The sequence below is a fragment of the Rissa tridactyla genome, chromosome 14 (assembly GCF_028500815.1).
Source record: "Rissa tridactyla isolate bRisTri1 chromosome 14, bRisTri1.patW.cur.20221130, whole genome shotgun sequence".
Taxonomy (NCBI): domain Eukaryota; kingdom Metazoa; phylum Chordata; class Aves; order Charadriiformes; family Laridae; genus Rissa; species Rissa tridactyla.
In genome coordinates this window covers 5077288-5089059 of record NC_071479.1, presented here as the reverse complement: position 1 = coordinate 5089059, position 11772 = coordinate 5077288, and the positions used below count along the sequence as shown (strand labels likewise).

Sequence of the window (11772 nt, the reverse complement as noted above, 5' to 3'; positions counted from 1 at the left end):
CTGTAAGGAACAGTTTCACACACATTTAGGCCTCTTTTTCAGCGGTTTGGGGTTTTTTTTATGTTTTCCTCAATACAGGCCTTTTTTTTTTTAAACAAAGTTGTTTATTTTGTAAATAATTTTTTTATTTATCTAAAAAATGCACAATTGCAAAAAAATTACCTTTTGAAATACATTTACTTGTAAGCACTAGTAAATTTTATGTAGCAAGAAAGTGACCAGACTCCTCCAGATCCTCCAAGTTGAGCTGAGCCTCCCTGGAAGCCGGGGCTCCTCCGTGTCACACGGGGAGGCGCAGCACAACCCTCCCCGTGTGTAGCTGCCACCACGGCTTAAAGGAAACTGCAGTGCGAGGTGCCAGTCCTCAGTCTGAACCCTAAGACTTGCTAAAGAAGCTGGGTGTAAGTTACCCACGTTAGCATGGGAAGGGGGAGCAATCTGGTGCCTCCGCGACATCCTCGTGCTGCGTTGAATTTCCCGACTCTCTCACGAGCGCAGCAGCCTCCACGTTCTGCTGAGAAGACTCAATAAAATGGCACCTTGCATTAGTAATACCAACATCAGTCACAGAACTTAATAGCTTTGCTAAACTATATAAATATTTCAAATTTGATGGGAAGTCCTTGAAGATGGCACTGCAGTTTTCCTTTAAGTAGAGCAAATTAAGTTTAAAAAAAAAAAAAAATCCACTAGAAGCATATATATGTATGTAACCCTCTAACCCTAATCTTATTCCAAAAAAATTAAGGATTGTATGCTTTTCTTAAGAAAAAAGAAACACAAAACCAAAGAGGCACAGGCTGCATTTGAACTGTCAGGCACAAATCTCCATTTCGGCACGAGCCACCATTGCCCCCAGAAGCGGCGCTGGGACAGCGGGGTTCAGGTAATCCCCCGCCGTCGCCCCCGGCGCGACGTGCGGCCCTGACCAGGCACATGAAATGGAAACACTTGAACGTGAATCCACAGTTGTTCCTCTTCCTCAAGCAGTGAATATTTTCCATTGACAGTAAAGAAACAAATCATTGATTCAATGAATGAATTTAGTTGATTGAAAATTTTCATGTAGTCAAAGACAATGACTCCTTCAAATCAGGTTGAAATTTTATAAAAATTCACATTCTCTAAATTAGCTTTCACAGTTAGATAGATGGGGGCTGATCCTTATGTAGAATAAGGTACACAAAGCATTTTACTACTTTTTAAAAAAAAGTTATATGTTTAAAACACTGCTTTGCTTGAGTTTTACCTGTAGTACCTAATGTACTACTGAACATGTAAAAGTATCTCCACCAAGATCGAATTGGCTTAGATAAACACTGGTTTTTAACAAGAACCTGTAGTCTAAAAAGAATCACGCCAAATGGGAAAACAAGTTGAAAGAGAAATCATTTGCAGAAGCAGTGCGTGTTTTGGGGGGGTTGGCATGGTTTTCCCCAGGTACGTGCTCACCTCATCCCACTGGCTGTAGCCAAGTTGACCGATAAATGCATCAGCAAAATACTCACTCTACGTTTTCAATTAAAAAAAAAAAAAAAAAAAGGAAATCTTGAAACAAATGTGTTTCCCACCCCCCAACCCTTCCCCCTTCCTAAGTCTGAAGAGGAGGGAATTAATAAAAACACATAAATGGCTGCTTTAAAATATACGAAGTAAAAACTGAATTTGCTATTAACCATTTGCAGAAGAGGCAAAGTAGCAGTTATACAAATTACACAAAATCTACTGTAATTCTTACATTAGTATAAAGTGATTTCACTGAAGGAATTATTTCAATATTTCACATTACAGTTAAGATAGCAGGGGTGTGTCAAATGCTCCGCCACCCCCGTTACTATCATCTACCCTAGATTACACACGACAGTTTTAAGAAAGGACCCTTAAATGATCTACATCTGTAACATGTTATTGGCCTTAAAAAAAAAAAAAAAAAAAATCACTTGCAATACCTCACAGAATCTTCACTTTAAAGCATGACCACCTTGTAAGAGTCCTTGTCAAATAACCTGCAGAAATAATGGAGCATCTTGCTATGAGTGCTCAACCCTCTCACTTGTGTGACTGGGCACCAGTCGGTTTCATCTGAGAAATCAAATTCAAGTAAGACTGCGCTGTGCCGGCTCCTCGCAGCGGCTGCGGCCGCTCAGGTGCTGGAGGTCCACACATGCATTTGTTTCGCTATTTGGTGCACGTAACCAATGTCAGGTCTTTGATCGGGATCGGGATATATGCACATGCTGACCAGCTCCCGCAGCTGAAAGAGAGCAAAAAGGCAGGCAAAGATGAACCAAACCACTGAGTTCTTACTGGGAAAGGCTACAGGAATGTCTGTCCGACCACTGGAGCCCCGGACAGGAGCTGGGAACCTCTCGTACGCAGACACTCCTGGGCAGACTGCAGGCACACGTCCCTCCCCCTGTCCCATGTCCCCCCCACCAGGGCCAGGAAGAACCTTTTCCACCAAACCTTCCACACTGAAGATCTAAATCTCCCACACAACCCAGTGGATTTTCCGTCGCCATTTACCACACGCTGGCAGCATGTGCCTACCTAAGGGCTCCCTGCTCTCGACTGAGAGTGCAACCACCACCTCTGCTCTGTTACTCCTGACTCTGGGAGTTTCAAGGCTTTTTTTTTTTTAATTAAAAGAAAGTATTTTTTTCCTGGGGGATTTTTGATTCACTTCAGAGAACCAGAGCACAGATGACCAGTATCATCAGATGACCAGCAGCTCGTGGTCATGAGCAGGATGGAGAAGGAGGAAGGAAAAAAGATCACCCCAGCAATCTGACTGAGCTGAGGGACAGGAGGAATGGTCAGTGAAAATGGACTCTGAGGAAAGGGGCAAGTGGAAGGAGGGGTTTAAAGCCGTGTCCTGAAGAGAGCTCTCCTGTGCAACAACTGCACTTCCCTCTCCACAGCAGCCCCGGTAACGAGCCAGTTCAAGGATTTTAGTGTAAGATCAGCACTTGTGTATCTTAAGATGCTGGAGCACAGCTGCCAGACACCAGCATTTCCTAAAAACCTTTGTGAGGAAGAGAAACTGGCCATTGATTGTGTTTAATAAATAAAATGCAGAAGGGCTGAAGTCTCCCCACCTCCCAACCCTCTTTATTGTGCACATGAAAGATTGTAGCTTTTAATTATACAGACACTGAAAGCTGCTGGTACCCCCGAGGCACCGGGAGAAACAGCCTTGAGCCTCTGATCTTCTCACATCTTCCCAGTAGCCACAGTGCCAATTATTTTAATGGTAATTAAAAGCACGGCCATAGAGCTATCGAGCACACGGCTGCAGCTGCATTACCGAATGCACCCGGTGAGGTTTCAGCTCGGGCTGGAGCAAGGCCCCAGCTTCAAGCCCTTGCTGGGCCCGACGCGCGGCCAGATGGAGGACGAGGCAGACACGAAGCACAAGCAGCAAGGACAGGGTGCGATGCTGCTACCGCTAACGCTTGTTCTGTGCGCACGCACCGAGCGCAGTACAACCCCCTGAGCCAGGCTGTCTCTGGCGTAAACCCAACTCCCCTGCCCGGCCCTCGCCGTCCTCTCCTGACTGCTGTGGGGACGTTTCCTGACCCACCGGGGGGCAGGGGGTGCTGCCTTTGTAACCCTGAGACCCCAAAGATTGAACCCACACTTCAGCCCTGACCAGAGAAGATCACCACAAAACACCCACAAACAAATTAAAATGCTTCTAAAGCTCTGAGCAGAGCCTGTGTTATCAGCACGGTTTGCCTAACGAGCAGCTGTGCTCCCACATACATACAGCGCCTGAGCACAGCCCGGGAGTTCTGCCTTCTGTCAGCGACCAGGACAGCTCAGGCCTTTCACCATCAGCTCCACGGAACTGACGGCCAGGCCTTGACAAGCACCACCAACCACTATCTCCAATTACTAGCAAATTTGTTTCCTGATATAGAAAACTAATCCTGGCTGGAGTCCCAGCTCCTCCTCCTGCTACGAGCAGCACACCAGTTGATCACGGGAGGATTTGGACTGGTTAGCCACAAAAGGCTACAGGGAAGAGGAACATCGCTGGAAGGAAACACCATGAAAGCAGGCTTTCTTCAACAAACGCTCTGCCTTGTTCACCTGAAACAATGCTGCAACTACGACATCCATGGGATGAGCAGTCAGCCTACAGCCGATGCTCCGCTTCGAGACCGCGTTACCGAAGTGAAGGAAAGACAAGCCAAAGGCTCCGGTGCATCCACAAAGACTGTGGAAGCGTGTCAGGGCCTGATCCTCACCCCTGCCCTCAGGCGGGGGGTGTAAAGGCTTTACCACTTCCCCACATCCCTCACAAACCTGCGGCAGTGACAGCATTGGAGTGGTTGTACACTCTGCCCTTTCAATCTAAACCGGAGACATTCGCTCATTCAGGAAAGTGCCTACATCCATGTGGAGACAACCACATCGACCGCAGGAAGAACAAATTCTTTCTGGCGGAACGTGCTGCTGCAGGCAGCTGCCCCTGCTGCCGGTCCTGCCGGCATGGCGTATCCAGCTTGGCTGCTGGGAGCCACCAGCACACCTTCCCCTTTGGCTATCCACTCCAAAAGCAACTGAAAATCCGATCTTTACAAGTACGTACTAAACCAGATATCGTTCGTGGTGGAGTCATGTTCTAATATGCACAAAATCGAAGCTCTTTGCAGTTTCAGAGGCAGCAGCTGATGCAGCATGAGGAGCTGCAGCCAGGGGCAGAGCCCTGCTCGGGCTGTGTCACGCATTCCCTTAATAGTGTATGAACACCATCTGGAGCGACTTCTCTGGGACCTGGCGCCTTTGAGCTTTAAACCATCCTTCTCACCCTGGATTGTATCACTGCACTACACACACTCTTTAGCACTGCCAGAGGGAAGCAAACAGACAGTAATTGTAAAGACAGGAAACACATCTGTCAACTTACACTAATTCTTGCTGCCAGCAGGCATATCCTGAGACGCATGCTACAACAGCGTGGAAACGTGACTGCACACAGCCAGGACGTGCTGCTACGGCAGCTCGGGGAAAAAAAAAAATAAAAAAAATATTCCACTTTTCCAGAACAGTTCCCAAATAATCTTTTGCATGAGTTACTTGGCAAGTAAAAAATTAAGTAGAATGTAAAATATGTGGTGCAGGGTCCCCTCTCAGGGTGGAGACCAGACCGTCTGCTGCGGCCACGTACGGTTATTGCCCCTGCATCCCACCTCCTGCTCCTCAGAACTCTGAGGTAGAACAAAAGAAAACCCCCAAAGGATATGGTGAACATTTAATAATTACATTAGCCATTTCCTTGCAAATAGAAGGCAACTGTAACTGAATGAGGAGGTAAGGAAAAACAGACCGTTTGTCTAGGTAAGGGAATAAAATAATTAAAAAACCAGCTCAAAAAGCCCTGAATAAAACCAACATGCATGTTTGCAGCTGAAGTGAAACATCACTTGAAGCACCTCACAAGCATGCACAGTGACAATATTTTTAATATACTCCAGTTCAGCTCCTGCTCTCCATCCCCCACCTTCGTATGCACAAAATCCAGACTTTAGAAACAACTGCTGTAGAGATGCTTATTGCATTAAACTAAATAGCCTTCCTCCCCTCCCCCTTCTTCTTCTTTTCTTGCTCCCCTTCTTACACACTGAAGATTTCATTAACAAAAATTTAAGCATCGTTTTATGGTATGTTATTTTAAGGGAAGGAAGCAAAGCAGAGGGCTTTCCCATGGTTCACTGTTTGGTTTTGCCAACGTCACAGACTTTCGGTTTCAAAATATTCCCCACATTAGGAAATCTTCTTTTCTGTCTTAATTCAGCTTGTCGATATTCAGACATCACGATGAGAGCTTCCTCAAGACAGCCCTAAAGGTACTCAGGCGCCCTGGCCATCTCCTGTTGTGCTCTGGCTACGGGGCGCTTCTCCTCCCGGGGTCCCTCTCCCCTGTGCGGGGAGGAATTCACCACACCCCATTTACCTGACAAAACGTTCCCAATTTACCTTCTCAGAATAATGTTCAGCTGGAAGAGGTGGGTAGTCACATTGCTCTATTTTTTGGCAGAGAGAAAACAGGTTCATTTTATCTCCATAGAAAGGGCTCTGAAGAGCTGCCATCTGTAGAGAAAAAACAGCAAATATTTCAGAAATGCAAGGGACTTGCTAGCCCCCAGTACTCCTCATTTACAAGAGCAAATTCTGTTCTTTGACAGCGAGCAAGTGATGATGTTGCTCTCAGACTGCCCACAGCCGAAGCTGCTCTGAGATGATGACAGTTCCGCACACCTCACAGGCGCCAGCCGTGCCGCAGCCCAAACGCCGCAGGCAGGACTGAGGGAGTGGAGCTGCGGCAGCAGCATGGAGCTGCCCCTGCCACGCAGTGTCCCGTCCCCCCCAAAGCCGCTGCCGTGCCCGCTCAGCACAGCCAGGCCCTGCTCCCGCGCTGGCCTCGGGGGCAGCCCTGCGGTGCCAGCCCCCGGCCCTGCCTCCTGCTGCCGCTACCCCTGCCCACCACCCAGCCCCGCAAAGTTGCTATATTTTCCCATCTCTGCCATTCTTTCTGCCCAAAACACTTAAGATGTGGGACACTGGCAATTGTGCAGGTACACAGAAAAAAAGTACCTATTTTTCTAAACCAAGAAATAGGATGCTGGGACTGTTGGGCAGTTAGAAACCAAGTGGCTCAGAGATGACTATGGAAGCTTCTCATAAATGTGACCACCTCTTTAAAAAGTAGCAGCTCTTCTGTCTTTGATAAGATGTCATGGTTTCCATCTTCCCCAGTTATGACCATATTCAGAACAGCCAGTTCATTTGTTCTCTGCGACTAGTAAATTTTTACTAGACTGCTAGAAGGAATTGATTATTTTGGGACATTTGGCTACCTAGAATACGGAGAATCCTGTAAGCATGAGCAAAGTACTTCAGCCTTTAAAAAAAACCAAAACAACCTCAAAACAAATATCCCCTCCTGCTGGAAATCTACTATTTAGGAAAGAGTCTCCCAGGTAGATTTGGGAACCAAAGTAGTGAAACTTTTCCTAATCAGTCTGGTCTTTTTCCTCTTGATTTTGTTTTATGAATCCAGTATTTGCATCTCCAAAAGTGACAGATGTGCGAGACGAACAGCCTGCTCATGCAGCAAGGAGAGCGCGATGGAAGGCTCTGGGTGGGAAGAATCCCTTCCAGGCACACGGAGACTCCTCACAAAGATATGTTTGTATTATACTTAAGGAAAGAAACTGCATCTTTGTGTGCAGAAAACCATCAACGCTGCAAGTTCTCAACCAGGAGGTCTAGAAGACGACTGAACAATGAGCCTCAGAAAAATGGCCATTGCAACACGGGCATTTTTGTACTTCGAAACTGGGGCTGACGTCGCGTCTATGAAGGGCAGCCACGCTGCGCTCAGCGCCGTCCCTCTCGCCCTCCCACACCAGCACCGAGCCCAGCGCATCCTCCTGTGGCCACCAGCAACGCGGGGCCCATCTGCGCATTAGTCCAGGGCATTACTCGAGCGCCGCCGGGAAGAGGTGGCCCCGCAACACCTCCTTCTAATGAAGCACCACTGGATAATTGTAGGTATTATCCCCTCTGTTTAGATCTTTATAAACCATTTTGCTACAAGCCGCATCAAATCGGCAACCCTCTCCCACTAAGGCCAGCTGAAGTTGATGCTTCTCACTGCAGCTTTAATAGGGGGTTATCTGATTACTATTAGTCTTTTCCTCATTACCATGTGCTGTGAAAGCCATCTGAAGAACGCTGTCTTGTTGCTGACACACACAGCAAGCTCCCAGCAGAATTAAAAAAAGCCAATACTAGATCCTCCACTCCATTATCCTGCAGTTAGGAATCAAGATTGATGGATTATTAGTGTTTTGGTGACAGACAAGCAGTTTTGATTAGGGCCGGGTTTGGGAACGCTGCGTTTGTGCTGGATTTCCAGCAGTAGCATGGCCCAGCACTGAGCACCCCCAGCTGCCCCCCCCGTGCTCTGCAGGGGCGGGCTGCAGCCGGGGGTGTCTCACCATAACTTCATTGCCACCAACACGTGCCCCGGTGTTCAGCAATGCAGGACACATCAAGACAAACTATCCTTGGTTTAAATCATAAACCTATCTTTTAAATAATTTAAAGTTATTACATTTCTTCCTTGCTTATTTGCAAGACACATTGGTCACTCTGTGAAATCACTGACAACGGCTCAGCTGCAGGGGGTCACCTTGCACAGACAGCCCTGCAGAGGTAAGAAACCCTCTGCAAGGAGTCCAGAGCCATTACGACAAGTAATAAAATATATTCTGGCCAAATCTCCAAGGTTGTCTCCTTATGTACCACCAGACTAAAATGTTTTTCAGGAAGCTTCTCCAGAGGTATTAATCAGATATCCTGAGAGGCTTAATAAATGGCAACACAGAACACAGGAAAGTACCCAAATGACACTGAAGGACACAATGAACCCAGTACACAGCTCCTAAAAACATCTCAGAAAATTCCAGGCTTGTTCAGTTTTCTGTCTGTGATGCTTCATATAACGTAGCTTGAGCTATCAGCTGCACTGGTGACATTTGCTGCAGGCTGAGGAGAGGAATGACACGTTCATCAGCTGCGCAGTACAGCGGCAGGGAACGGGCACACTCCCTCCTCGCTGCTGTTTCCCCACTCCTACCAGCAGCAACGCCCAGCTCTCCATCATCCCCCCACCGACCCGAGGATGAAGAGTCACCCAGCGGGCACACGAAGGAGCCCCGAGGCCAGGCAAGAGTCCGACAGCCCCGTCCTCATGCCCTTTCAGAAGTTTTTGAAGGCAAAAGCTGAAGTTGTATCGCTGTAACCTCATTACTGTCCTAACCGGAACAGGCATATCAGTGGGGGGAAAAAATTACAGGCTCCAATTAGAGCCTCTAATCTCCAATTAGAGATTGATAGCAAACTGCTCTCAATCAGTTAAAACAAAACTGGAGAGCCCAGCATGCAAAACTGTTCCAAGAACAACATTAATGGGCGCATTAGGGAAGGCACAGAAGGCAATCAAAGGTTAAACAAGGTCTCTGAGATTTCAATACCAACATCAATAACGGCAGGAAGGTTGAAAGGGATTTTTCAATTCCCTTAACTTTTCTCTCCAAGTCTAGTTAAGCAGTCATGTGCAAAAGAGGAGGAATGAAAAGGAAATACTGTGGAGTTTTGGGTGGTAAATGCAGGGAATTAACATGGAAAGAGATCGCACAACCATCCTGCCACAACAGGCAGGTCTGCGGGGCCGTGACTGCAGGCGCTCCAAACCTCTCCCTACCAACAGCCTGGGATGCTCCCTTGGGGCTTGCTCCTGACAGTTTGATTAGAGCAATTACTGCAGGACAGCTAGATCTCCATTTAAAGTGACCACCATGCAGCATGACTGGTTAAAAAAATATATATAGGAAGCACTGTTAGTGTTTAAATTGATCGTCTTGCCAGCACAGCTAAAGTCATTGCTTGTAGCTATATTCTGGGAATTAACAACTTATTTCTATCCTCTCCAAGTTATCTTGCTGACAGATATCTACAGGAAGTGAGGGATGAAGACAGTTACTACTATATTGATAAGATTTAATAAAAATCACTGTATGATTATCAATGTCAAAGTTAAGTGGTGCTATGTGGCATCACATCCCAAACCCCTCAATGTTCCCTAAGTGGATTCCAGTGGACACGCGTGTCTCTGAAGGCAATTTGTACATTAAATCTCTCTGCAGCTTATCTACACAATCTATCTGGAGAAATATCAGAAGTGACTCATAACCAAACAAAACATTGCTTCCTTACTTTGAAGCCAAATGGAAAAACATTCTCGTTACAAGAAATTAATGAAGATAAAATACAGTTCCTTCAACGACATGTGAATTTGATTTTTTTTCATTTTCCAAATTCTAGAAAGTTTAAAAAGTCAAGTAGCTGTTTATCTACTGAACACAAAATTGGTAACTGTCCAGTCTTCCTTGCAATTTGCAAGATCTCACAGCTCCTGCTCACAAAGTTAAGGCTTACCTACGTAGGAAGTAAATTTAAAAGCGCTTCACATGCCAAATCTTTCACATGTTACTGTAGTACTGCTACTCCTACCAGAGAATTATGTTTAGTGCGCAATTAAGTCAGTCAGCTTCTTGAAATACAAGGAGTACCAAGACTACTGTGCCATAAGGGGACCATATTGCCTGCAACAAAAACATATCTTAGCACAATGCTAAATATTTCTCTCTGCGTAAATCTGGAATCCCATCTCCAGCAGAGCTGAGCCTCAGGAATGAGTCAGAGCCTGACGGCGCAGCTCCACGCTGCAGCAGCAAACCAGCAGCGTGTCCAACTTGAGCCACTTTGACTGTTACCCATAGACTTGGCAAGTCCAACACACCACAGCAGGGCCAGAGCCCCAGACTCAGCAAAGCCTTAAACTGAGAATTCCTCCGTAGGCCCAATATCTGAAGCGTACCCGGAATTGTTCAGCATAACGAGCCACTGGGAGCTCAGGCTTCCGTTGCTGTTCCCACAGAAGAGCCTACAAATTCCTTTTCAAACACGACCAGCAGACCCAGATACACACAGCTATACTGTATCATTTCAGTTTTCAATTCTCATTAGAAGCATTACAAGCAAAACCATCCTTTATAAAAAAATACCAGCTTTTTAACGGTATGAAGCTGCTGCTGCAGGAATTATTAAAACTCTGAGTCCCCAGCACCAGTCTCTCAGAGAAGACGGACACCATGCGGCACCGTCACACTCTGCCAACAGCAAAGGGGCACCTACGGAACTGCTGGGCGCAGGGCTTGGTCCCACAGCGGGTTACCCGCTAACAAGCACTTAGTGGTATTGGCCGAGTGCTCTTCCCAGGAGTACATAACAGTGACAAGCACCAAATTCCTACTGGGAAGACTGCTGGTATGGGAAAATTTACTTTAATACCATCTTCTCTTATAAAAGGTTTGTGTAATTAACTAGCTGAAGTACATACTTAACTACAGTAGATTTCACACCTGATGTGCTCACAAAATAAACTACATTTCTGTTTATTCTCTAATTCCATGTGGTTACAAGAAGTTGTAGTGAGAAGCAAAATGCCATCAGTTCACATAACTTATTATCCAAAGAGGATGTGAGCAATATTCTTATTTCTAAAGATCCCAGGGACTCATAATTCTCTGGGCTGGGAAAAAAGCTTTCTAAATGTTGACACGTGCTTTCACGTGAGTGCAAAGATGCATACATCTAAAAAAAGATTAAGATTAGATTATAAATGAGTAAAAGACTATTCAATACCCCTTGATCCCTGCTAAAAATGAAATCACAAAACTCAAAGTACTGTTATAAAAATCATAGCACTTACTGTCAAAATATATGTAATAGCTTTTAAGAAAAAGTTGCACACTAAGTGTGTAGTTCATACAAAGTGTGCCTGCTTTGCACCTGTGCTTTTGGCTAGAAGACAATGTAGAAACAGAAAAAATTCCATCTAGGGTCTAATAAAGTTAGAGAAACTGATTTCACATTACACAAAAACTCTGTTTTTCTTCATTGAAAGCTCCCAAAATTAAAATATTCCAATCGCTCATAATTCAATTTAACAAACCAGTAGTTTACATTCAAATGAATTTGCTATTTTTGAAACAAATGCAGTGTTCAGGAGAAACTACGAACACGCTGCCCTAATAACGGCGCTGCTCACAGCAGGAAGACAGACCGCAGTGAGCTGCTTGTGTACGTCTATGTCCTCAACATCTACTGTGACCTACCGAATTAACTCTGTGC

General features: G+C 45.8%; 1 protein-coding gene across 2 annotated transcripts in view; it reads right to left on the bottom strand.

Annotated features, from left to right (window-relative positions):
* Positions 1 to 158: 158 nt before the first annotated feature.
* NEK6 (NIMA related kinase 6) overlaps positions 159 to 11772 on the bottom strand; it is a 63731-nt gene continuing 52117 nt past the window's right edge. For both annotated transcript variants that reach the window (XM_054220232.1, XM_054220233.1), the window contains exons 9-10: positions 5986 to 6099; positions 159 to 2254 (exon numbers count right to left, since the gene is read on the bottom strand). In XM_054220232.1, coding sequence (XP_054076207.1) covers positions 2144 to 2254; positions 5986 to 6099 — 225 coding nt within the window. In that variant the 3' untranslated portion in view covers positions 159 to 2143. The remainder of the gene's footprint in view (positions 2255 to 5985; positions 6100 to 11772) is intronic.